At 47.2% G+C, this 27,869-nt stretch overlaps 2 protein-coding genes across 3 annotated transcripts; one reads left to right on the top strand and one right to left on the bottom strand.

Moving 5' to 3' along the window:
* LOC114869644 (neuronal migration protein doublecortin-like) lies at positions 1-16,478 on the bottom strand. 2 transcript variants are annotated; one of them, XM_029174038.3, is made up of 7 exons: positions 16,345-16,478; positions 14,033-14,459; positions 11,784-12,124; positions 5,481-5,583; positions 4,358-4,447; positions 2,776-2,873; positions 1-2,668 (listed from the first exon to the last, which is right to left on the bottom strand). In XM_029174038.3, the coding sequence occupies exons 2-7, from the start codon at positions 14,394-14,396 to the stop codon at positions 2,612-2,614; spliced, it is 1,053 nt and encodes a 350-aa protein (XP_029029871.1). In that variant the 5' UTR covers positions 14,397-14,459; positions 16,345-16,478; the 3' UTR covers positions 1-2,611. The 2 variants fall into 2 exon arrangements, with proteins under 2 accessions (XP_029029871.1, XP_055370675.1); XM_055514700.1 differs by lacking the exon at positions 16,345-16,478 and adding an exon at positions 16,174-16,195.
* Positions 16,479-21,752: 5,274 nt separating this feature from the next.
* On the top strand, positions 21,753-26,256 carry LOC114869879 (transmembrane protein 47-like). Its single transcript, XM_041073827.2, has 3 exons — positions 21,753-22,089; positions 23,997-24,137; positions 25,447-26,256. Exons 1-3 carry the CDS (start codon positions 21,876-21,878, stop codon positions 25,626-25,628), a joined length of 537 nt encoding a protein of 178 aa, XP_040929761.1. The 5' UTR covers positions 21,753-21,875; the 3' UTR covers positions 25,629-26,256.
* The last annotated feature ends 1,613 nt before the right edge of the window (positions 26,257-27,869 follow it).

The following is a 27,869-nucleotide window of genomic DNA, read 5'->3' as shown; positions in this document are numbered from 1 at the left end:
TGAAATACGACTGTTTTAATTGAAAAAGGATACTGGTTAATACAATGGATGAAGCACTGAAACAAGCCACTGTGACATTGTAAATTACCACTAAAAAGGACACTGTAAAATTCCAAGAAAAAGGTGATTTGTTTGATGAGAAAGGCAAAGATATGACAGGGAACAGGGAGCGTATTTACACCACAATAAAGTGTCCTGTAACTCTACAAAACCCAAGTGTGCTGACAGGCCTCATTCAGAACGTGGAACAAAGAAACAAGCGCTCATTGTCCTATTTCATTTGTTTTATCAAAAGACAATCTAAAAAAAAAGGCACCACTGTAGGTGATGAGCGCGCGCCACCCATTTTACACGGTAGCGGCCGTTTTACACAAGACAACCAACGTTTTCTGTTAAGGTTTAATAAGCTGTAGAAAACAATCAAGGAAACAAGAACATTGCCCGTATGTAAGGTTACGCAGAACGTACAGTCTGAGAGAATGACAACCACGGGGGACTTTGTACAAAATGTTGGCTTAGGTGAGGCGTCCCTGCTGTAGTGCTGGTGTCGCAGCGCTCCCTGCAGGAGAAAAGGTGTAGTTCACAGCACCAGATAGTGTCTTGAGTGTTTAGAGATAAAAAGAGCTCCTCAGCGCCTACAGTACCCAGAATGCCAAGCACCAGATCGCCTCTGAGACATACTGATACATCGACTGCATGGAGATTTCTATTAGTCTTGCTTTTGTGTAATGCTAATATGTATAAAAAGGTCATTCTCTACATGAAAGGAAAAGAGATTCTTGAAGTATGCTTGTATCCGAATGCATAGATATCAATTTAAAGGACGCTACATGTGCAGCATTTTTATTAATACATTGAGAAATTAATCGTGGTCTCACACACAGTAAAGTGTCTGTTCAGTGGCGAATAAGCAGCTCCCTGCTTTGTGCTTCAGTGTCGTCCAATTCAGAGGCTCTCAGGTTTGATTCCCTGCAAAATCTGAGAAAGCTCTTTGAAATAAAGGAGATCGAGTGGCGGGACAAACGACGCGCGATACGACTACACCAAAAAGGAAAGGTAGCGCAGGAAAGCTGCACACAGAGGCTTTTAAAAAGTACTACGCTGTAGAGCTCCTGTGAGCACGTTCAAACTAGAAAAGCAAAATCCTACACAAGCACCCTTCATATAAATTATTACATTTTATAAAAGTTTTAAACCCACACAGATTTAGACAAGCGTTACGTTTTTATCTCCCCCGCTTCTGAGAATGCTATGCTGAGCCATGCAAAAGAGGAGAAACCCCATTACTGTCGCGCGATCTGATAAAACTAATTGCCTCAGGTGGGCATGATTAAACCTTGACGTTATGTGTTTAGTTAGAAGTACCATGCATAAACCTCCGGGTGTGCTTCCTTCACAATATTTTATAAGTATTAAAGTTGCCTTTTCCCCCCTCTACACTTCGCTTTGGCTTTGGCCTTTATTCTTTACCTAAACGTGTCACACACTGTACAATAACGTGTCACCCCTGGCTGCGGGAAAGCAGCGATAAACTGGACTAAAAGAGAATTATTCTGACTTGGTTGATACAAAAAAAAACTGTTCTGAACGTGTGCTGTTTCTTTTTAAAAGGGCTCTTTACCTTTGGTTGGTTGTACGTATGCACTGCTAGGTCCTTCAAATCAACTTTTTACATGCCCAAAGACCCATAACCATCCATGACTCATCATCATTCACTGCAGTCTGTGAAAATCTATAACACAGAGGGTTTATACCATGTATAGTCTACTGTCTACGTAGAGGGTCAAAGCAGAGGAAACACCAACATGAAGCTTTCCCTTGGGACTATGTGGAATGCTTTTACTTTGGAGAGGTCGAATTCTAATTATTGCTAACACGTGTTTGACGGCTTCAATGTTCAAGCCTTTTCTTTTGGAAAACCTACTATAACCTATTGGAAACGGGTCGCATCTCACACACAGGACCTCATTTTGGTCGCTCCCTTTGCTCTGACCGTACCCTGTATCATCAACAGAAACGTAGCGATGTTATGGAAGCACAGCAATGGACATTTGGCAGAGATGTTAAGATGGGAAGCTATACACAGTATTTACAGCACGTTAGAAAGACTCTATCTGGCTTAACAAAGTGTTACCCTTTCACACCATCGGCCGCGGGGCAGAGGAACAGGAGCACATAGAGGAACGTCACAGATACGAGTGATACAAAAGTTGAGTCGGTTCTGGCTAACGCCCCTAAAAAAAAACATTTGCTGCTTGGAACAGTGGGACTGAATTGCTAAAATGAGACTGCAACCTTTAAAAGAATGCCCGACATTTATACACCGTGAAATCAGTGAGTGGATGACCTGTGCGCCCTTTTCACAAATAGTGGCTTATGCTCCACGTAGAAATATGCCTCAACATTAGTGAGCTGGTTCAAAGGAGTTCGAAAAATAATGGTATTCTCAAGCAGCAAATGTTGTCGTAGCCCTGGTGGCTAAGGCCTTAAAGAGACGGAGTGGTTCTCCTAGACAACAGGTGGCACTGTGAGTGAAGGTGGAGAGCAGCAGAGGTAAAAAACTTCTGTGTTTCAGGCCAAAAAGGAGGCAGGTTGAAGGAGAGTAGAGAGTCTACATCGATTCGCCCAGAGAATCCTCATCGTCCAGAGATAAAGGCAGGTACAGGTCCTGGAGGAAGGGGAGAAAAACAGGGTCAGGTGCCAAAAGGGAGCGATTTGGAGGATAAACTGAAGCTGAAAAGATGAAAAGGGCTGGAGGAGGAGAGACGCGGGTACCTTCTGCTTGTTGTTGAGGCCTGGGCTGGTGGGGGTGGAGGTGGGGGAATGCTTGGAAATCGGGGTGGAGAGCTGGCTGCTAGAGCCCGTCCCGTTGGCTGAGGGCCGGGGGGGGGCAGGAGAGAAGGAGGGAAGAAGAAGAAAGGTAAACAGTGGGCGGATGAGAGAGTGTGCAACAGAGGCCTGTCTGGACCCGGTCCCCGGCCAAGTTCTGCCTGAACCCTGGTTCTGGAGCAGAAGGGAGACGCTGTCTGCCGCAGGACCGCTCATTCACGGGCTGCGCGTCCGTCCCGCTACGTTGCTAGGATTCGCTCTGTGTGGGTCATTGTTCTTATCTGAGATGGAGTTGTGGGCTTTAAATGCTTTAAAAGAGGGGCTTTTTTTTTGGCTTAAAAAGACATGAAAAAGAGTTCAAAGCGCCGCGAGCCAGATGGCAGTGAATGTTAAAAACACGACGCGACTAAAGCGTCATTGTTAATGAACTTGGTGCCACTGGATTCGTTTGACCACATAAACAGGCCCACAAACACAGACTCTGCATGTCTACCTACAGTATATGACTGCACTGAATCCCTTCAGTACTGAGTCTAGTTAACTAAGACGAGCCATGGACTGTGCTTTGACCCCATTTGCCCTTGTTGAGTTAATGCTCAGCAGTTTAGTGCCATCTGATGTCAGTCAGGCAGCTGCTGTGTTAAAGGCCAGTCCTCCCCCATCAGCGATCAATAAAATATTCAAGTGTGAGGGAACCCCCCCCCATCATTTACTGAGAGTGGCAGGGAACATGTCAACTCTGTCAACGCTCATCATCAAGCGCACGTTTACCTTAGAGAGGATTAAAGCGATCAGCGCCTCCGTCTCACCGCTGACGGAGAGACGCTGTCAGTTATTAGGCCAACGAGCAACGTGTGAGGAAACGCTGCCAAATGAATCAGTGCGTCACGTCTGCAGCTGATCGGGTTTCATGGCCAACAGCGCAGCTACGTCATATAAACAGTAGAGGAGCAGCAGCGTTTGCAGCGTCGTAAGCTGTTGTTAGCATAAAAGATTCACGCATCCGGGCGCCAGCGTCTCCATTGTGTTCCGTTGCCTCCTGGATATTATTAAATGTTAACATCTCCGACTGTGAAACAAATAGCTGAGAGCTGTTTACACCGTCTTTGTTTATTTTTCATGTTTTGTTTCCTCTTTACAATTAATGTGGATCATCTTAAATGAAGCAGAGGCTGGATTTTACACTGCCCATTCTCAGATGCTGGATGCTTTTATACAGTGTTGAGCTCTGATTAAGGAGCGGATGTTTGGCCTCCACCCAGACTCAATTCACTGAGAGATGACTCTTAGTGTTCAGCTTCTAAATTCACTGAGTCACACTTTAAACAAGCGTCAGAGGTCAGAGGTCAGCATGTGTTCGCATCCTGTCTGGGATGCAGGCCCCTCTACTGCTGCACACGTTTAGTTTGAGTTTCCAGCCTCGGTATTGGCCCACTTTTAATCTTCCAGCCCTCCTTCGTTTGATTTATACTGTAGATCGTGCTGAGGTCGGTATCTGCTCTAGTTTAAACCAGTCTTATGGGCTCACTCGATTCAGCGGGAGACTTGCTGCGCTTGATCTGACCGGGACTCTTTGCTCCACCGCGCTGCGCTTTGGGCCCCTTCATCACCCGGCATTCTGTGGTACAAAAGCACAAAGAAGTCACAGTTATTAGCCACTGAAACACTACATGACTACAAACTGTATGACTGAATTCTTCTCCTCCAGTCCATGTTGCTGTACAGTATTGGTCTGTATATGCAGCTAAGTGCATGCAGTACATTCTGGGTCACTGTATTAATCAGGGTAGACAGACTCCAGACGTTTTTCTCTGTTTGTGCTGCCAGACTCTCTCTTCTCCGCCCCTCCCTCCTCTCTTCCACTTTTGATGCTAATTATACTATCTGTCCTCCCTCCGTCTCCTGGGATCGCTCCACGTCTGTCTCCTCTCTCTTAACCTTCACACACTACTGCAAACAGGCGTGCGACTGCTCGTGTGCGACTGTTTGCGAGGTGCCTTTGACGACGCCTCAGACTGGCAGCTCGTCCAGCCGACTCAGGGGTTTCAATAAGATGCTTAAAGAAGCGCAGGTACACGTGTGTCCATCTGCATAGTCTTGCATTTAGCATGAAAAAGGACCCACACAGATTAAAATGTAGTTTGATGCTATTAATCCAAAGCTTGAATGATATGAATACATGTGAAGCATTGAAGACAGAGCTGCCGCCTCCTCACTCCACTGAGGCCAATTCTGCCATTTTGTTTAGAATTGCCCCAAGGACGTCACAGGCTAAACGAAACAAGTTCCTTTTGTTCCATGGGGGAGTAAACAGTAATAAAAGAGAAAAAGGAGCAGGAGAAGGGACTAAGGGAGCATGATGGCAAATGAAACACAAAAAGTTGGAACAGTTACGTGTTCAAACTTCGAGAGAAGCTCAGTGGGTTCACATTTTCCCTCAGCATCAGCACCAGTAGATCAGCTGACCTAAACCTGTCACCAGACAGAAATAATGGCTGATGTTGCTCTGTGCTTCCTTTCCCTGCTGTCGGCAGCAACAAACTCAGTGACTAAAAGCTTGGTGTGCGAATCTAACGTAATTCACAAAAATACAATACGAGGATGCACATCTGCATAAAACCTGCATTCAATAACAGACAGCGGCCGCTCACCGTTCTCATCCAGGGAGAAGTCGTCCTGGGCGTAGCGAAACTTCTCTGGTCCACATGCGATGAAGACGTCATCGTCACCGAAGAAATCCTGCAGGCAGGTAACCTGTGAACACACGCAGTGGGAGCTACACATTAGAACACGAGCATCAATGACGCTTAAACATTATGAATAATTAAGAAACTCTCCTCAGCGGCCAAAAGGGTTTGACTTTTAGTAGGTACCAGCTAAAAAGAGACTTCAGCTTCAGCCTTAAAATGATTTACTTTCGTCCCCAGGGACTCTTGACTCTCTAGCAGCTGCTGACTCACTATGGGCTATTTAGTGGACAGATGTCTTTGGGCCACACCTTCTCTTCTGCTCCCCATTATACAGGCCCTGCTTCCAGCTCGACACGCCTGTTAGAGCCGTCCAGGATAAAAGCTGCATTAGCCCTCGCTCCCTATTTGATTCTCTTTCCTGGTGCAAGCGTCACTGTCAGTTTGTCGGACTTCCAGCACCTGCTCAGAAATCCCCGTAAAGTACCGGCTCAAGGCGACTTGAATGTAAATAACTGTCAGTTTAGTTGAGCAAATTTTGGGGCCTTGAGGGACTTTCGCCTCTTTGTGCAGGTTTATCTAAGATCTGTGGCCTGAAGGATGATCTTTTACCGGGCGATAGTCGAGGTCCCTCCTGGTTTCCCTTTGTGATACACATCCAAACTATGAGCTGCAGATAATTTGGGCTCACCCCACCCCAGCAGCTGCCGCGCTGGTCCTCTACCCTGCTAGACAAGCTAAAAGCGTGTGGTGGTGACTCGGTGGCGTGGCATCCAACCCAACAGCTGTACCTCTCTGCCTCCCACAGGATTCCCTGGATAAAAGTTCGACAGATTCCCCCTGAGGTGGAACGATGGTGGTTTGACTCCAGGGATCAGCATGTAATTGGTTTTAGAGCCAGGGCTAATTTACTAGATGCACATTTGGGGTTTTCTTGTGTCCATTATTAGGAGATTAGATACACGTTACTTTCATTAGGTTAAACTGTTGAGAAGGAAATAAGTTGGGACGGGGCAGAAGGTCCCTGCTCTAATAGCTTTAGGAGCAGAGCTGATTTAAGGGATAAACGTGTTTATCCAGAAGACGCTAATCTACGGTTAGAAACAGAGAGACGGAGCTCTCAGCTGGGTTCTGCTTACGTCACAGGCAGCCTCTGTGCATCCAGTCACCAACCTCATGGGGGAAACACCTCAGGACAAAAGTGTTGCATGAGTTTAAACAACATGATTGGAAGCGTGAATCACCGCAAAGGCAACTTTCTCTCTTTTTGTGTCTGTGCCTGAAAATAGACGGAAAATGGCCCAGATCAGTGAAATGTAGAGTTTGGTGTCTTTCCCTCGCTATCGCCTACGGAAAAAAAATCCAATCTGGAGAGATTTGAGAGCTTTGCCACCTACTAAATACAGCTCATAGACAACACATGTACTTCTGTCATGCACCATCTGATGTCTGTGTGCACTGTCTCCCAAATCATGACAAGGTTTTTTTTTTCCACCTCAAAACGGGGAGACAGTGTAACCAAGCATTCGACGTCTGTCTAGAGTTCCTGGAAATGTCGCTCTGCTTTGCATGGAATCAGATCAAGAGAAATGCCAGAGTGGCTTTGAAACGTGGCTGCAGCAACGGAAGCGTTCGGATACGAGAAGCATCCTCTTTATTCCATAAAGGTCAGTCAGCTGCACCAACAGACCCACCTGGCAACAGTATCTAGGGAGGGACGGGATGACATGACGAGATGCCACTCACCCTCAATGATCTTTCATATGGCACATTTATTTTGCGTTATTTATTTATTTTGTGTGAATATTAATATATGTGATCGCTGGGAAAAGTCATTTTTTGATATACTGGCTCCTTCCAGACTTCAGGTGCCCCCCGCCCTCTGTACCACCAAGCCTGCCCCTAATCTCTGCTTCACCAGCTGTCAAGACCACATGACCCCCCCCCCCCTTAAAAAAAACCCACCAACACCACCACCAGCGAAGCAGGGATCCAGAAACTAACAACAACTCTGACAAACCTGCCATTTATTTAGTGTGATGAGAATCACGTGGTGAAGAGCAGTATTTACCATCATTCATCATCATGGTTTCTGTTAATGCGTGGCACTAGTTGAATCCTTTAATGATTCATGTGAAGCAGCAGAAAACATAGTAACTGCGCCTTTGGTTTTTGAGGCAGGTGCAGCCGTCGCCGCTTCAGCTCAACCTTTGAGCAACAGCATCAACTGAATCGACTGCTCTCTAGCCCTGTGTTAAGTGAGGATGTGGGTGGTTCATCTAATAGGTACTTCTGATTAATGGCTTAGAGGTATTGAGTCAACAAATGTGCAGAGCACTGAATGAAATCTAACAGGAAACAATAATCTGCATCACTCTGACACACAGAGGAGGAACCTCTGATTTGCTTATGACAGTGTGACAAAAACATTCACATCTATGAAAATGGTGTCTTTTTCAGTGTAGAAACTGAAATATAAAAACACAAAAACAAAAGAGACAGCGGAGAGACCGCAACCCATGGGGAAACCTCCCACAACATCTTCTTTCCTGTAGCTCAGACTGGATCAATATCAGAACCTTTGCACTGACTAGAAAACATTCAAAAACATCGTTCAACTCAAGACAACTGCTTTAAAGAATCCACTATCCAACGGATGAAATCGAGATTTAATGAGTGTTTCACTAGAAGCGGTGTCTGTCTGACCTGTCTGTGACCTTGGTGCACGTGCGCTTTGCCCGGATGCTAGTGCTGTTGCACACGTGGGCCAGTTAGACAGCAATAACTGCACCGTCATGGGTCCCAGCTGGTGCCTGGTTGTTGCACCCCCCCCCGACCCCGAGGAAGCAGGCTTTCCTGACTGACTGACGTGGCCTCAGGATTGTTCACGTGCGCCTCCTCCTCGTCCCCCCGGGTCACGCTCGCGTGCGGATGCGGCGTTCGGTTGGTGCGGGAGCGCACGTGCGCCTCCGCGCCCGCCAGAGACGCTTCTTGGCCAGGTCCACGCCCGTCTGTCAGCACAAAGCCGGCGCGTGAGCAAGTGCGCGCGTGCCAAACGCGGCGGGAGTGAACTGTGTTGGCGGCTGAGGAACGGCCGGCGACCAGGTAAGAGCCCGCGTAAAGAGCACACTCAGCGTATTACAGCCATTGTCACGGGCTGGATCCATCACAGCGCAGCTTATTGCCATGACAACTGCTTCTGCAGCATGGCAGAGAGCGGGCAGACTGCAGAGCACTGATAACCAGAGAAAAGCAGGCTTTTCTTCCCTATTAGTGGATGTATTTTCGTCGTTAAGAAGCTCTGAACCTGTGCACGGATCCATCTCATATTCTGTGACAATTTTCTTGCCACGAGTTATTAACTATTAAAGCGAATTTGGAATCTTTTGTTCCCCCGAAAATAAAAGTGTGACCTTGTGCTGGAAGCATGTTTTAAGCTCCTCTCCCGTTCATTATATGTCTCTTTGTTGACAAATGCATTGTAAGAAGGATTGGGAATGCTTTATTTTAAACCCAGAAGAAGCTCTTAGGTCATATAAAGGCTTCTTTGGACTCGCCAACACACAAATAGAACCGCACACAATGTTCCTTCGACATGTTCAACAATGACATATTTAACATTAATTAGACAAAAACCCTCCCAAAGTGCAGTTCAGATCATCTCAAATGCAAATCGGAGCTATTTGCCTTCGCAGGAACGTCTATGACAGAGGAACGAACACAAAATGGTTGCCAGCAATTAAGCCGACACTACATGATTTAATGTGTAGTAGTGAGGGCAAATCAAGAAATGTACTTTCCTGGCACAAGAAGTAATTACTCCCCATCAGCAAAAATAAAACGCTCCTAATTTGCTCCGTGAATGGAAAATGAGTCCTGAGCCGGCTGGCCCCACCCTTCCTGGTCCAAGTGAAAAGCAGCAGAATTTGAGGGGAAAATGGGAGTGATTTTATTCACAACACTGACAAAGAGACAAGGGCAGGCTGTCGTTACTGTCTGCACAGGCCTGAGGGAGAGCAGGAAAAAACCTGCGCGGGGAGTAGCCGTCTAAAAAACATACTGGCGAGCACGACTCCAAGCGCCTTTTAATCGGAACCGACCCAATAAATGAGTGCGGTCACGTTTCCCCACTCGCACCCAGCAATGAAGGTACAGTGAAGAATCATGACGACTGATTTCCAAAACCAAAGGCTTGCATTGATGGTAAACTCTCACACCCACTACAGGATGTGGTATCTGACAGACCAGTCCACACCAGCTGGGCTCTCTTTGTGCCTGGGATGTGGTTGCCTAGCGACCGGTCCCAGCAGCTATCGCAATGGAATGGGAAGAGGAGGATCGGCGCAGAGTCAGGGAGGGGCGGGCACTGCATCAATATTGCTTCTACCATATCACCTCCACCACGGAGCAGCTGCAGTGTGCCTCAGCACACAAAGACGCCACAATGATGTGTGCAGCACGTCTCACCCGTGCATTGCAATGAACCAGTCTCCCTCATAGGATCAATGGACAGTAATTATGAAGCAATCCATCTATCGCTGCAGTGATGACGCTACAATCAATATGCACTGATTGGGAAAACCACCATGTGGTGGCTATTAGAGTCATTGTGTCATCGTGATTAAAAATGTACGACTCTGCAGACAATTCATAGAGAGATTGAGCCACAAACAGGAAACCACATCCATAAATACACAAAGCATGAAGTATAAAACATCCTATAAGCCGCCAAATATCTCAGCAAGTGTTTCTGTAGGAGAAGCAGCACGAGACCTGGGGCAAGCAGACAGCACCCCTGGGAGAAAGCATTTAAATCAAATTCCCCCATCTATCACTTCAGCGCACCTCCCCTCCCTCCCGCATGCGATCGCTCCTTATTAATACAGAGGAAAAGGGAGGAACTGCAGAAGTACAGCATCTAAACAGGCTCAGCAGGCCATGATCCCTAGTCCATCTGTAATGAATAATACAGGAAAAGGATTAGTGAACATTTAACCATATCAAAGTGAGGACTGAGGAACAGATGTCCACATTCTGATCCACACATGCTGTGAGGCTTGGGCCTCATCCACGCCTCTGCTAATGCACAGCGACTGGCAGGAGTCTGACAAGAGCAGGTATGTGATCCACGCAGTCATCTTTAAGCCTTTAATGATCGAGAGCAAAGCTCATAGGAAATAAGCATTTTATGAATATTGCGGCATCCTCATCCACGGCCTGTTCCTTTTAGGACTTCACTCCCACATCCTTCCATGATTGTGACCCTGCATGATGGCCGCTCACAGAATAAAACGAACAAATGAACAGCATCGAGTGTCCTTTTAGGAATTTAGAAGTACAAATTGAGTATCTCATTATCTTCAATAGGAATAAATTGTATTACCAGCACACTGTATTTTGTGATCATTTCCTCTGCAGCGTCTTCTCAGGGGGATTTCATTGCCCTAAATTCTGCCAGGCTACAGCAGCTAAAGGATTCAATAACTTAGTCAAGGTTACTCAGGACACGTTGCCTTTGTTTGGCCACTGCACACATATGTAACATGCAACTAAAGCAACTGCTTAGTAACATTTTATTTTCTAGACTCACCAGATTAAACACTTTCTCTAAACCTCTAAAAATCATCATGCACCATCCTTCATAGAGTAATTATTGGCACAATATGATCAAATAATAATAAAGGGTTTAGCCATAATGGGTGCAAGGCTTTCAAGCTTTTCGGAATCAGAAATACCCATGGACCAACAAAACTGCACAACAAAGGGCGTGAGAGCAAACCAATGACCTGCGCTGGACAGGAAAAGGCGCTGTGTCATCCTGAAGTCAGAACAGAGACGTCAGACAATAAAGGTCAGTGTGTGCAGAGGCTTTTTCTCATGGATGCGGAACGTTCTCATGCTCTGTTGACTGAGGGTATAGGAGCAGACAATGGCATTTTATTCTCATTGTGCTGCAGGATTAACTTAAGGGAACGCGTTGCTGTTTTATCTTTTCTCCCTCTCGCATCTGTCTGCGGCTTCGCTTTGATCCTGGTACCTGCCTGGGTGTGGGTGGTTGAATGAATGCTGAATTATCCTCATTCCCGGCCACTCATCTCCTCATTGTGCAGCCCTGCTCGCATGCTGGGCACCGCTTTCCACATTAAACATTAACTGCAGACAGTTTCATATGTGACCCGGTGACCTTTTGCCTCGCAGCGACTGTCTATGAGCTGAAGTCTCCTTCCTGAAAATGCTGAGATGAGGTGAGAGGGTCCGTGGGCGTACCTGTTTGCCGTCGAGCGTGTAGATCCTCTTGACCACGCCGCTTTCGAGCTTAATGGCCTCCGTGATGTCGGTGAGCACCTGCTCGAAGGAGTGCGCCGTCTTCTTGTTCAGCAGGACGCGCACGGCTTTGCGCGGCTTCACGCCGCTGCGCATCACCGTCACGAGCTTGGGCCGCACAAAGTCCTTGGTCTCCCGGGACTCGCCGGCGGCCTTGGCCGCCAAGGACTGCATGCTCTTCTGGCTCGCCGAGGCCTTCACGTTCACAGACCAGTTGGGGTTCACGTTCTTGGTGTAGTCGACCTTCTTGTAGAAGTTCTCGGACGCGCAGACGTAGCTTTCGCCTGAGACAGCAGAGAAAAACGAGTTAGTGGAACTGGAATTATAAGATAGAGGCTATTAAATGCTACATTTAACAATCAGAGAAGCTGCTGAGAAAGAAAACCTGACTTGGAGTTTTGGGATTATTTCAGGAAAAGCTACTGAAGAATCTGGTTTTGATCCACTGGGAATCATGGTATTATGTTGGTTTTTGTGATTTACAAAAGCAGTTCCCAAAATCCCACGTGAGGATGGAAACAGAAGCTGCAGTACTTTGGAATCTAAACTATATAAGCGATGAGTATTCCTGTGAGGGAACCCGTGATGAATGAGCGACACCTGAAGTGCGCTGCGCTGTTGTGGCGTGATCATGAATTGTGATGCAAAGCAGCTCGCGCTCGCACGTCTTTGTCTGGTGTCGAGGCAGAGGAGAAGAGCTGAAGCTCCTGTGAGCTCTGAGCGCGGATCCGTCCAGCAATGCCTGCACTTCACATCACACGCTGATGGCAGAACAATAAGGTGCAGACACTTTAAGAACCTGCTGTGCTTTTAGCTTAAAGCGTGTTTTCCCCTGATTGTTTAGGAACAAATATCCTTTTATTGATATTAAAGCAGGACTTAAAAATTGCTCTATACCATCAGCTTCACTGGTTTTGTGTGATCTTGGGGTGTTGATGGAGAGATGGGGAGACTATTTTGGCAAAAGAGAGATCCAGAAGGCAACAATTAGGCGAAATGTGGAGAAATTTAGGAAAAGACAAAGGCACAAGACGGGATTACACTCTGCGGAGAAGATTGAGCAATTAATTATAACCCGCCAGAGGAAGTGGAATAAAATGCCCCCACCCACTGCTGTGCAGACCCTGCTTCACTGCAACCAGCCACACACACACACACACACACACACACACACACACACACACACACACACACACACACACACACACACACACACACACACTCCTATCTTTGCTAAGCAGCTCAAGTAGCAAAGATGATCATCTCGTTTTGGACAAATTAAGCTGCCGTTTATCTGGTGGCTTTATCCCAAACTCAAGTAACAGCATCATCATCATCATCATCATTGCTGCATTTCAGTAGAGGTCTTCTCAGGCCACTGCATGAGTCTGACTTTTTTCAGTTTCCAAAATGGCTTCAAACGCATCTCTGGGACAACACAATAAGAATGTGTGAGCACATAAATCACCTCTTCTGATCATCCGTCAGACAAACTGGAACGACAGAACATGATGCTGCTCATGAACCCATTGACTTCTCTGTCTACCAGGCAGCACCAAGTAAGAACAACACTAAGCTGTAAACGTATCACATACTTGTATATCACGCTGTAAAACAGCACTAAATCATTTCTTTCACTGTAAATCAAAATTTAAAAAAGTGCTGTTTTAATTATGATTTCTACTTATTGTGACTGAGACATAAAAGACTCTCTCAGACTGCGTTCGGAGGCTTCCTCTGAACCATTGATCCCATGCTGAGCTGCACAGACATGTCTGCGAGTCTAAGCTATCATCCCCAACCTGAGACCTCTGAGACCATTAGGAGAAACACAGAAGATCTGCTTTCAGCTCTGTCAGCGGGAAATCTTTAAGAACTGAATCACCAAATGCAATTTATTATGAGTAACATGAGACAAATATAGAAGGGAAATATTTTGCCAGTGAGGTGTTTTTGTAAATCTTTCAGTACATGGAGTCACATTAGTTTTGTCTGAAGAAAATCAGCCTTTCAAAACTGGCAAAAGGGACCATGACACAGCACTGTCCCAAAGAAACCCTTCAGATTAAAGGTTGATACATCATATAAGAGATTACAGTCTAGACTGGACAGATAAGACTTCTAATCTCAGAAAACTGGAAATGTTACGCTGCTAAATCGTCTCAGCCAAAGGGGCCGACTCGAACCCTTACCCTCCTCCAGCTCGTCCAGGGTCGAGATCTTGCGCATGCCATCGATAGTGAAGATGAAGCGCACGCCCTGCGGCAGGTTGATGTGGTCGGACAGCGAGCGCGTGAGGTCCGCCAGGAGGGCGTCGAAGGTGCGGAAGCGATCGTTGGCCACGGCGTACACGATGCCCTTGAAGTAGCGGTCGCCGTTGCGGTAGAAGCGCACCTTCTTGGCCTTCTTCTCGCTGGTGAGGGCCTGCAGGGTGCGCGTGCGGTAGAAGCTGCAGTGGGCGCTGTGGGTGGGACTCGGCAGCCCGTTCATGCGCCCGCCCCGCGAGGCCCGGGACGACTTGTCCCGCTCGTCAAAATGTCCAAAGTCTAGCTCCATGGCGACCGGAAGTTGGCGTGGCTGGGACGGATGTGCGGCGGTGGGTGACCAGCTCCGGGGAGTCTGGAATAAGAGCATAGGAGAGCGTTCCAGTGGGTCACAGTGGAACAGAGCAATCATGCTAACGCAACCAGGAAAAGCCCAGGGTCTCCTGGTTAAGTACCCATTAATTAGGGCCCATATTAAGTGTGATTAGTCACTCGGGGTCTGGTAAATTATAATCATTTTGCTAATAATAGTCATTTCTGTCTGACTGATAACTTTTATTGTATGAATCAGTATGACATTACAGGTCAGTGTCTCCTCAGCTCAGGCTTGATGTGACACATCAAGCCTGAGCTGTGACACATCATGTATAAATGGCCCAAAGGCACATTTATACTGTCTTTTAGGGGGTTTAGTGGCTGTAGCAGATGAGTGAACTGAAGTGATGGACTCATTGGAGCAGTGGGCAGAGACAGTGCCACAGTAAAGAAGCCTGAGTACATCACTAATCTACAAACGGCCTCCAAAACCTGATACACGCCCATACAGTACGAATACCCATAACCGCCCACTCACAAACAGATCATGCGGCCAGTCCTGAAGCTGCTCCACTCACATAATGTCCTTATTCATGCACGTGTTCTTTTTTCGGTGTTCGAGTATTTGATAGGAGCGACCTGCACAAATTTACAAGTGGAATTTTAGTCCTTGACTTGGACCTAACGTTATTAAGACAGTACAATGTGTTAAAGCGCTTTCAAACCACAGGTCCTGTTTCTATTTCTGTATTAAAAAGTCTAAAAGAAAACCCTTGTGAGGCTCTAATGTGTATTTCATCCATTTAGTTTTAAGCAACAAAATCAATAAAGGACCATTTCAAACATTCCTCCTCTAACTCATGCATGTACAAAGCCCCTTTGCGCTACTCAGGCACGCACAGCAATCCAGAGGAGAAATCCTTCAAATCGGAGGCCATTCAAACAGAATGGAAGGAAGCCCGCTGCCGCCACCCATCCATGTGGCCGAGCTCTCCAAGGCCCCGCTAACCCCTGGCTGTGCCCTGCCGCTGGGCTTTTTATCACCGGCCCAGCGACCGGGGTGGGTCTCGTGTGGCCTGGGCGCCGCTCAGCTGACAAAGGCCAGGTTTCAGCCCCATCTGCTGCGCTAATGGGCTGAGCTGACTGTGACCCTTCCCCAGCGGAGCATCCGCCGGGACGGTCCATTGTCTCCGGCAGGGTGCCTGCCTTCACAGTGACATCACCGTCGCTGCTCCTGCTGCAGCCGGCCTATTCTCCAGCACCGGTCCATTAAGACCAGCTTGTCACTGGCCATTTTAAGTCACAGCCACGGCACTATGAGAGATTTCCAGCACGAAGCCCTATAACGTTACATTCTGGACACGATCATCACCTCTTTATGACTGCTTTTAACACCACCCAGCATAAATCAGCACCATGCTCTGTCAAACTGAGCCTGCACTGACTAGTGAGCAGCACTGCAGTATCACCGCGTGCAATCACTGATATTTCTGGTCAGTTGTGCGTTCTTGACTAAGCCACCCACACATCACCCCGGTGACTGCACTCCTCAGTCCTCCACACACAGAGTCCATCCATCAGCGCACGCCACGCAGAAACACTTTCAAAGCCGGGAAAAAGGAAGAAAAAAGTTACATGACGTTACACTCCTTATTCATGAAGGATGAGCGTGGACACAATTAAAGCAGATGGCAGCGGCATAAAAAGCAAGTTTTGCTTTATGAAAAAGGGGGGGTTGGGTTGGGTGCGCACACCTATTCGCGATCCACCTGCTCTTACGCACAACCGCAAAAACCTCCAAATCCCTCCTTTACGCACAGAAATGCCTCCGATGTCGTCTCAACGTGCCCGGTCCGCGCACGAGCTGTCACGCCGCTCTTTCCTCCCCGATCGGGGAAGTCTGTGCGGGCAGAGAGCGGACTCACCTGCGTCGCTGCTTGCGGAGTGAAGGGAGCGCGTGTGGGGGAGCGGATGTGAGCGCGCGCGTCTTTGCTGCAGGATAGCGGTGCGCCGTCTCTCCCCCTCGCCTTTGTCTGCCTCAGTCTGAGCGCCGGGCTGCCGCCTGCCTCGCTCGCGCCGCCACTGGGTCCTAAAGCCAACGAGCAGCGGACCCGCCCACTGGGGGTGAAGCTGAAGGTACCGCTGAGTTTGGACTGGACATCAGCGCACCGAAGGAAGCTCAGATGGCGAGAACAAGCCGGCATTAATTAATCAAAGGGCTTGTTTCATATCTAATGATGCATTTATGCCATGGGGTTAAAGGGAATTAATTTTGTTGAATTAGCCCTGGACCTCCTCATTGGAGTGTCTTATCACCCCCGCACTATTGTGGCCGTGATTATGTGACTGCAGATAATTGAGTGTGCACCGTCACGGGTGTGGTCCTTGCAGACAAACCAGGGTTTGATGCTTTGGGTCCGGTGGAGCTCTTTGTCAGCGCAGGATAAAAGCTCGGCTCCCTCAGCGCTTGTGTTTGACTTCCCTCTCTGGTTCCACTGAGGGAGCATTTCATTATCAGGCACCCGTGGTATTTTACTTTGAAAGTCTATATAAGAGGTCAACAATGGCTAAACATCAAGGTTGTTGCATTCATGAGGCGTAGTTTACTTTTTTTTACGGCTGCTGTTGACAGAAGAGCTGCTCCGTCGTTTCTCACAGCTTCAAAGCGAGGCCACTGCATTCTGAGCTGAAGTAGACTTTTCCCAAAAAGTGATTTAGATTTTTGCCAAAATTATATATTATCTTATTAGGAAGTGGTTTTACAGTGATGTCATATTATACGAGACGACAGGGATGTAAACATGTGTGTTGACTGTAAAAAACTATTGATTTGATTGAAAGCTGTGTCCTGTTCTGGGGGGAGGCTACTTAACTACTCCCAACAGGCTGAAATGTGTCAAGAAACACACGCGTGTGACACCAGGTCAAACCCCATGAAACATATGATCTCCAGTGTTGTGTGTGTGAAATTCCTCCAAGAGTCTGGGCCTCGTTACAAATGCATGTGCCACTGACACCTTATAATGATGATATTTGTTGCGCTACTGTTTTACTATTTGACATGTTGGCCTCATTATATATAACGACTATGACTATAATTAATATACATACTGCACTGTATCAACAAGGTCTTGGGTTAAACGCAGTGCAGGTGATTCATACAGAGGCCGACGTGTTCGTTAATTAATCGCCGTGCTGACAAATCACTGAGGAGTCGACTGCTTTAAATGAGAGGGCCGGTGGATAACAGGTCTCCAACAAAAGCCGCCGACTCTCTCCACAGCAGGCTGAGCTCCCTTTGTCACCTCTTCCTCTCCCCCCGGGGGCCGCAAAGCTTCACTACAAAACGCAGCTGTTGTCACATTCTGGAGCCTCTCCTTTGCATGTCACGCATGCCTCTAATTCACCCTGATCACTGGCTGATCCACACCTCCCCTCGACGCGGGCCCGACGGACCGAGGAGGTAGTTTAGTGCCGTGAGTGGGGTGCACGTGGAGGAAAGGGGCAGATCTGGACACTGGGCCCTCACTTGTGTTGCTGCCAAACTCTGACTTCCCTAATCTTATAACTTAATGCCACATTCAGCCTTCAGGTTTAGATCTGATTTAGAGAAAAGGGCACATTTCTAAACATGTGAGTGTTTTAGTTCGTCTCATTGTCTATTCATGTCCCCAGTGTTATGCAAAAGCATTGGAGCCTTTCTAATAATAACGTAATACAGTGATAAGCATACAGCGTAACTATGCATATATTGTTTACTCATCAGCTTATTATTTACAGCATGGAGACAAATGCTCCTTTGTCTGAACATTTTAATAGCGTCCAATGCAAAAAGCCAGGTGGTACCAGCGCATGTATGAAAATAAATAACACACACTTACTGGAATTATTTAAATGTTATTACTGTGAAATAAACCCACCCATGATAACAGGCTAAGATAGTTTCTACCTTTAACATTGGCTGTGCTGTACTGTTAATCTGAAGCATAAAGCTTGTAGCTCATGTTAAGGTCAGTCAGTGTTTCCAGATTAACATGTAAATGACACATGATGCTCTACTCTTGTTTCTTGGTATTTTCATATCAAATTTGAATATAAAAATAAACACAAGCTAATTAATATATAAACTACACATACAGGCCTTCAGTAAACAGACGCAATGGATGTCATAACACGCTGTCTCTATTCAACCTTATGGTCGTGACGGGCCTGGCTGAGGACAAGCAGAAGAGGTTCACAGCTGGTGTCCAGTGGAAACTTGAGAAAATGGGTGGCGAAGGCCGGCCAGCGAGGGGGAGGGGGCCGGGCTGGGTCCGCTGGTGGGGGTGGTGGGTTCGCCGCCATGACGACAGATAGAGGAGGAAGTAAACAGATGTCCACAAGCTGGCAGACAGACCCCGAGTGCTCCAGCCGCTGAGAGACAGGTGGGCATGTAGGAGCACAGTGAGAAGCCAAGCGGGGATCTGAATGCACAACTCAGATACTCCAGTAGCTCATAAATAAATCTGTCATTGTGTATCTGGGTGGAGGTGTGACCTCTTGTGCGCCAAGTCGCTGTTAAACCTTTGAAACTAAGTGTGAGTGTGACTCCTTCAGCCATGATGAGCTCCCAGACCCCTCAGACTTCAGGTGGTCACAGCATCCGAAATGTCTCCGCGCTCCTAATCGCTGTCTCGTCCAATCTGCCGACGGCCCAAATCGTGACATCGTTCGACAGTGACGCTGATGCGGCGGGAAGGCCGTCATCGCGGCAGTCCAAATTAATCCATCAGTGGTGCTCTCGAACCCCGTTTGCTCATTCTGCACAGTCACCTCCGCTGCGTTGTCTTGGGGAGCGACTTGAAAGTCGTCAGGTTGAGTCCGCTGGCAGAAAGTGGAGGAGACGTCGCGTCGCGCCGCCTCGTCCGACACCAACCTTGAGCGAGACACTTCAAACCCAGCTGCTCCGACATGACCTGTGGGACTCAGAAGGGAAATAAACTCAACACTGTCAGGGATCGAGGCGACTGTGAGTGAGCTCTGGTGACTGTTGTATCCGAAAGAAATAATGTGTTGGGCTCTTGAATAAGAAACAATGACTTTACACACACGTCATTATAATGGGCTCTGGGAGGAATGGATTTCTTGTTCCAGCAATCCATAAATGAATGAATTCAAAGTGTCATCGTCAAACTGAGTGTATAATGTCTCAAAGTGTGCAGATCACAGCTAGTGTGGGCATTAGTTCATGATATTTCTAGCTTTGCCCTATTTATATCAGTCGTCTGGTTTCCCTGGAGGCAAACCAGTCAAGACAGATCTCAAAAACCAGTAGATGGATCGACATGAAGTATTCATGGCAGGCAAAGGATGAGGTCTGGCGACCTGAAGGCTTTGCTCTTCATTTAGTCGTTGTATTAAGATACAACTGTGAAATGCTTTAGTTCCATCAGGTTCAGCTGAATGAGTAAGAATGAGCAGGTCAGAATCAAGGCAGGCTCCGATTCATGGCCGATCGTTTTTATAGGTGTTGGAAACTGAGATCACGGCGTGACTCACGGTGAGCGTTACGGTAAAAACGGGGCCCAGCACTGACAGCACTGCCTCACGGCCCACGGCTTACTGTGAGAGCTTATTCATAGGCACAAAAACCTTGAGAGGCTTGTTCGGAGCTTAGAAGACCCAGATGAGCAACAGAGGATGACATCATGCGATGATTAGAGAGTAAAGAAGCTTCAGAGACATAAACCTTCATCAGCGAAACTTCTGCTGAGTCACAGGTGTGAGTCGTCATCATGTGTGGTTGCTTCTTTATGCTTTACTGCTTTTTCCTTATACTCCATCATTTTGTCTCTGGGAGTCTGTGTGTATTTGTTAGTTATCGCTAACACAGAAATTGTTTCGCTAGCGCTCTCCATTTGCATGTGGGAGTGGGGAAATGATATCACCACAGTGTTTAAAGCACGTTGGTTGAAACGGCTCTGCTTTGTAGGTGGGCTGCTCCATAGAGAAGTCAAAACCAGGGCGAGAGGATCCAAAAAAAGTAAAACATGACCTGGATTTCTTTATGCCCTTTCAAATCACCATGTGGGGAGTCGCCATTGTGTCGTCTCAAGTAGCTTTGTTAATGAGGGGCTTTTGGAGGAGGATGACAGAGCGCTCTGCCTGTTCTGGGAGGGAGGAGGGGCTTTTAAAGGAAGCGAGCGACGCTCTGTCCATGGATACGCCTAATACTAGAGCCCCCAGCTCACATGTCCTGCTGGCAGCTTGGCAGTGCCATTAGGCCAGGGAAGGGTGGCATTAGTCTGAAACTCTCATTATGCTAGATATGCTGAAAACCTCTAATCTGGGAACAGAAATGATAGGGGTGGAATTAAATCCAACTGCACAGGAGGCAGTAGACGTACAAATTAAAGTACCCAAACCAAGTGAAGAAGTTCATTTAGAAAGATAGGCTTGGCTTAAAATAATCACTTAATATTGTCTTAATATAAATACGTTTGTGTTGTCATTAATAATGTTATCATTATCAAAGTAGTCCACTACTTCTATGATTTCAAATATAACAAATCTGCTTCCAAACATTTTTCCTCAGAGCTTTTTGGTTTTCAAATTTTGGAAGAGAAAGAACATTACAACATAAATGCAGCCACTGATTGGCCACTGAACTCTTGACATGTTGTTTTAATTTGTGATATAAAAGCAGTAGCTTGCAAACACTACTTTAATGCTACGTGTCTGCCATCTGTTGGATCATTACCACATTACAGCATCTAAGCCCACACTGTCCTCCTGTATGGATCCACACATCCATCATCTGATCCGTTTATCCTCGTGGTGCTGGAGCCTCTAATTCGTATATGTGAACAATATTTAAATATTGCAATATGCTGTCTTTGACAGTAGAAAATATGAGTGAGTGTTGAAGAAGGATATGTGTCTGTTTAATATATGTATTTGTTATCATATGTCATATTAAGATTAAACTTTGTGATTTGACTCGTGGCTCCTGTCTGGTTACAACCTTGTTGTTTACTTGCTCTTGTTTTGTCACACAAACTCACTGACCAACATAAATAGCATAAATGAATCTGTTTCCCTACCTAAGCTTTCAAAATAAAAGACAATGCTTCAGTACATTAAAGCAGGTTGGTGTTAGCTGTGCATCCTTCCAATGTAGGGCTTTAAAAAAGTTCAAAATATGGCCACAGTCTCATTTATGTGACTGAATTAAATATCAAAAAAATGTGTAGCTCTGTGTAATCTCTTATTTAATTTTATTGTTTTTCCCTCCGTCACTCAGTACAAAAACATTTATTTTGAAAGTCCAAGCCAACCGGATGCCTCCAGTTAAGCGTTCCCAGCTGGACGCGCGCACAGAAGCGGTGAAGGCTATGGTGGGTGAGGACGCGCTCGGACCTCCAGCGAGCTCGTTTCTCCGTGACTGACCCGCGGCGGCGTATCCTGCTACGAGAAGATGTCCGTGAACGAGGTGTACGTTTTCCGGCCCTTCAAGCTCATCGCGCTGCTCTGCGTCTTCCTGGCGCTGTGTCTGGACGTGGTGGCTCTGCTCAGTCCAGCCTGGGTCACGGCGGAGCATTTCACGCTGTCCCTGTGGGAGTCGTGCTCCCAGTCCGAGGCGCATCCGACGGGAGCGGCTCAGTGGAGCTGCTTCTCCACGCTCACATCTGGTAGGAGCCCGCGTGTTTGCGGTTGCACCTTTTTTTTTTTTTATTTTGCGTGACAGCGCTTTGTTGTGCGGTGTTTTTGCGCTGGCGTGGGTCCAGTAGTGGAGTAGGCTGCTCTTCACACAACTCGTGTCTTTATGTGTTACTTTGTTTCCAGGGAGACGTTTTCTAGGTCTCTTTAAACAGACTAAGGCCTCACTGGACGGTTAAAAGTAATGATTTGTTGAGCCGTTGCACAAAGCGGTCCCTGGTGGAGTTTGTTTTCCTTGTCCAGCTGCTGTGGAATTCAGGGTTCTGATCAATTTCCTCTGCTCATACCAGAGCAGTGACGCGGATATGACAAACGCATTGTGATGCTCGGCTTAACCAAATTGGGGTTTCTTCACAAAGCTTGAGACACGCGAGTGTGAATTAAACGCCACGTGGGATTTAGTCACAATAACAGCTGTGTTTTCACTTTTTTAATGTGAATAAAAGTCGCTTGCAAGTAACGGTAAAGGTCCCTTTCTTCTCCGTTCCCACGTTTAGAGTGAGAAATAAGACAAAATGACATGGTCAACATTTTGTGCTGTCGAAATAGAAACAAAACCGTTTCCAGTTAAAGCCTGAACCAGAGGCTCCTCCATCTTTTCCATCATCCACATCATCAGGGCTGTGACCAGAACTATTTTATTTATTTTTTGCTTTCTGCCAACTGCCAGGAGTGTTTAATCCCCTTCCATCCCTCTGTAACTCAGGAAATCTACATAGTAAATGAACAGGTTACATTGTAACTAGTGTGTATAGTTAGAATATAGAAGAAGCTCATACAAGTAAATATACACTTAATGAATAGGTGACACTTCTCTCCTAATCCATTTGTGTGTTTACCAGCATCATAGGCACAAACACAGCTGATAGGAAGCAGGGCCGGTGTGACTGACCGCTCTGATATGGAGGAATGTGCTGGGGTGAAAAGGAGGCGGGTTTGTTGCTTTAAGTGTCTGCACAGCTCATTAAAGCCCCAGTGAAGGGGTGCGTTCAGGTTAAAGGTGCAGTTCACCAGAAGGGGAAGCAGATCTATTATGCACATATTTCACATAGTTGTTGTCGGTGGTTTAATATTCTTCAAAGGGGCTAAAATTATCCTCACTTAACGGAGCCAGAGATGCTTCCTGGAGGCTGAGTCGAAGCAAGTTGAGATGTGTCTCCAGGGAAATGTGTTTGTTTTTACCATCCTGTAGACAAATGAATCAGGAGCTGAGAAAGAGAGACACACCCAAGATTGTTCACAAGCTCCTTGCCATCATCAAATCCAAATTTTCCACTGGAGTTGAGACTTTCTTGTGACTCGGACGAGTGGGAAATCAAAGGGAGCAGACGCACGATGCGTCGAGAGTTAAGAGTTAAGCTCAGTTCAAAAGAGAGCGGAGGAAAATCCTCTGATGCGCTGGAAGGAATTAGTTCCTCCTTTTCCATGAGGAGTTTGTATATAATAAAAAAAAAGGGATGAAAATGCTGCTAAAAAGCCATCGTGGCTGCACCGATGTGGAAAATCCTACAGAATCGGCAAATGAAACGATGCGAAGCACCCCGACTTCCCTGTGACACGGCTCAGCACGTGAAAAGTCACGAAAATATCCCAGTTTCTATGTTCAAAACAAGACGTTTAATAAAAAGCTGAATACCGCTATTATGTGAATACATATTAGTCTTTGTGGGATACGTGTGTCATTGTTGTACGTGCTGGTGTTTCACGCCGGCCCCGTCTCTGTTCTGCCCCGCTCACTTCACTCTGTGGGATTAGCGTTGTTTTGTGCGTTTTGTTTTTTTTTTTTTTCCAATTCAGCAGCTCCCGCTTGTTGTTGAGTGTGCGACGCTCCCGCCCCCCCCTCCCCCATTTAACCCGTGCCGTGTGTCCCCTCCTGCAGACTGGCAGATCGCCACCCTGGTGCTGCTGGTGGCCGGCGCCGTGGCAACGCTGGTGGCCTTCCTGGTGGCGCTGGTCTCGCTGTGCCGCGGCACCCAGCGGCAGCACTACCGCACCGTGGCCGTCTTCCTCTTCACCGCAGGTACGTGCCGCCGCCGCCGCCGCCGCGTTCGCAGAGGTGACGCCTCATCCAGAGTGACCACGAGGAGTGATGTCACCGATGGGGCGCCTCGCTCCTACTGCCTCATAGCTGGGCTGTGCTCCGCCCTGCGTGCTTGGCGAAGAGCTCCTCCGGGTGAATCCACATTCTAGCAGCGCTGAGGGAGGATCTCGGTTCCTACCGTATAATTAGAACCAAAGTTTCGGCAGTCAAGGCGCATTGTTCCGCCATCAGACGCTGTTATAGCTGACTCAGTCTGTGATGACGCGGTAACCACTCACCGCTGCCTGCATTCACTTTGGACAGCTTTCGAAATAAAAGAAGCAACTGAGGATGAACATCAGATTTGTTAGTTGCAGCTTCATATATTACTGTATAATATAAACGTCAAACAAACCTACACTAATATTAATGTGATCCATTAATGAATTGGGTGGAGGGATCTGATATGACACCAAACCTCTGTCACAGACTACAGGTCCGTGTGCAGCCGAGCTAATGGCTTCTCCTCAGACTGGGAGCCTTTGACTGGGAGGCGTGGGAATGCAGTGTTATCCTTTCCTGTGTGTAACTGCTCCAAGAGCCTTGTGAGGACGGGGGTCTCTGCAGAGGGAGAGGCCGCGGTACGCGAGCGCGCCCGTGAGCTGTTTATTTTCTATCCAGAAACATGACCTCAGCGCGGCCTGGCCTCCGTCAGCGCCGCACACATTCCCGCCGCCGGTCCTCGCTCGCGCTAGGAAGGAAAGGCGGAGTCCGAAGAAATGAACCCGAGCTCTGATCACGCTCTTCCTCACTGTTCTGGGGGATTTAAAGGGACACGGCTCACATGGAAGCGCTAACGTCACTCTGCAGGGTCAAGGTCGTCCATACTTCAAAGTCAGACCTGACACGAAATCCAAATATATCTAAAGCCAACATTCTTTATCTCCTTAAAGATCACGATTATAAAGACACTCTCTGTTATAGGCTCGGATTTTGCTAGAGGCTCATTGTGTGAACGCTGGGCAAGGTAGTCGCTTTATATGAGTGTCCCTCCGTTAGCGGCGCTGACTCTGCAGACGAGGAGCCTCTTCCTTCAGCCTTCGGCCTTTCAGTCCCCGTCGCATTCGTGCCTACGCAGCGGCTGTCAGACCTGCGTGTTCACGGGAGCGCGGCCGTTAGTGACGTCTTCTCAGACTCATCTTAGCGAATGTAGCTAACGAGGTGCTCAGATGCTGGCGCTGCGGGTGACCCTCGGCCCGTTCGCCGCCGCCGCCGCTCGGGTCCTAACGTTGCGCTGTCTCCCTTGCAGTGGTGCTGCAGGCCTGCGCCCTGGTTCTGTACCCCATCAAGTTCATCGACGGCACCGTTCTGCAGACCTACCACGAGTTCAACTGGGGCTACGGCCTCGGCTGGGGCGCCACCATCTTCATGCTGGGCGGCGGGATTCTCTTCTGCCTGCGGACGGACATTTACGAGGACGCCCTGTACTGAGCCCGACGCCGCCGGAGCGGTGCCGGTGAACCCAGACCCAGTTTCTCTCTTTCTCTCGCCGTCTTGCTCTTTCTGTTATTTTTAGACCGGTTGTAAAGACCCTATTTAGGCCAGGGCTGTATGAATAGGACCCCCCCCCCCCCCCATCCATACAGCCGATGGGTCCTTCAGCCCTGCCGGTATCAGCGGTGGGAGAGCTTTCTGGACAGGCACAAGCTCCCAGTGCTGGATGTTTCCAGTGCGTTGACCTGGATCTCTATTGTTAGAGAGCAGCAGTAGATTCTTAGCACAGACCTGAATGTGCAGTGGCTGAATATTTAAAGGCACCGAATCATCTTCACAGTAGCTGGTTTAGGATGTTTTTTTTTTTGTTTGTTTTATTTCGTAGATTCTCACAAGCTTGTGGTTCATGTATTTGGCAGCGTTTTCTGCCTCACAAGAGAGAGAAAGTCTGATCTTGTCTCTTCATGTGTTTTTGCAAAAACACATCCAGTCAGGCTGTTCTCAGATTAAAAAGCTTTGATGCCGCAGCTTTTAAGTGTTCACTAGGAAACATGTAAATGTGTACAAAGTATTTCTACATGAAGGAAAATGGAAGAATAAACAACTGTAGTTTTGGGGCTTTAAAGAGTGTAAATTATTTTTACAAAGGCCATTTATGATCAAGTTAATGCATTTCCTGCAGCAGGTTAATACTGTTTGTGATTCACCGATTGAGCCATAATGAACCAGTAGCAAATTACTGCCAACCACAAAAGGTGTTGTGCAGTTAAACTTTACAACCACCTGAGTTGTTAAACTTTACAACCACCTGAGTTCTAACCATGTGAAGTGAAAGCAAGCTGGAGGCCACGTTTGTGTTATCTAGGTAACCATCAGCCTGATGGAGCCACTTGCATGAGTAGGGAAACATTGGAGAGAGAAGTTGAAGTCATGACTGAACTTCACAACCTCTGGATGACAAAGAATCTGCTGTTTATTTAAAAATACAGCCATTATTAATTGTGAATGAGATACATTACGTTGTAGTTTGCAGATGAACACATTATGTGTAACTTCATTGTGTATAACTACAGCATGGTGTGTTTTAAGTCATAAATACACACATGAGGGTCCTGGTGCGAAGGTTCCCACACACCTCAAACTGCAACAGCTGCTGGAGGAATCTGTCGATGGGGATGAAGCGCTTCCGCTGCTGCAGCGCTGTGAAAACTCAGCAGCTGCTCCGCGACAACGTTCGCGCCGCGATCGACAGGCTCCAGGGTAGAGAGACGGGAAACGGTGTGAATAACGGAGGAACTGAGGGTGTGAGGTCAGTCGTTGGCCCATAATAGCAGAGACCTCTCAGGAATCCTTGACATGCAGCTGAATAGTTAAAGGTGACTCAGTTATTTCTGACACACACCCATGTATTTATTTGAAGCGGAACTACAGATAAGTTGATTTGTATAATGTAATACTTTACACTGACATTTTTGTTGCTTTTATTAGGCAGAAGATGGTTTCATGCATTGTGTATTTACAATTATACAGTATACTCTCAACCCTTAAGGGTGAAAAATACCAGTGGGGCTTTGTTTTCAATACTCCACCCATGCACTTACTGTGTTTCCTACATTGCACACATCTGCAGTGTGTAGTTAGGAAATCTTCTAGTTCTCATATTCCCTGTGGTCACCGTCAGAGAGCTTTACTGGCTCCACGGTTGACTTTGGTGCTTTACCGCCACCTAGTGGTCCAAGCCGGTAGCAGCTGGTGCTGTGAGACAAAAGCCGAAGCTGTGGATGTGCAGTCAACATGCAGCGACAAAATCTGTTTGTGTGCGTTTCAGGAGGAAAAAAAACGTCATTTTCTGTGACTGTAAAAATACATTTAGTTTCATGTGAATAAAGAGCTCTGCCTGTAGTCGTGGTCTTTGTAGAGCAGGCTGTCACCCAGGTGCAGTAACCAGCCAGGCCCTGCACACTTGAATCTGCAGGGACAGATTCCAGTTACTGAACCTGGAGGACAAATGAGCTCTGACGACTGGGTGCCTGAGGAAGAAAATGAATGTTTCATCATAACATCCGTGGATTTTCAGACAAATATATATGAACACACACCTGAAGTGGTCCAGTTCCTCCTACGCAGCCGAAGTCCTCTGTAAACTCCATTCAGAGATAAAATGAGTAGAACGTAAGACCTGGGCCTCAACTATAAAGCTTGGCTCCACCAAAATTACATATTAACCTCAAAAGCGTT

The sequence above is a fragment of the Betta splendens genome, chromosome 14 (genome assembly GCF_900634795.4).
Source record: "Betta splendens chromosome 14, fBetSpl5.4, whole genome shotgun sequence".
NCBI classification, from domain to species: Eukaryota; Metazoa; Chordata; class Actinopteri; order Anabantiformes; family Osphronemidae; genus Betta; species Betta splendens.
The sequence above is the reverse complement of the archived record's forward strand: the minus strand, read 5'-3'. Positions and strand labels throughout refer to the sequence as shown.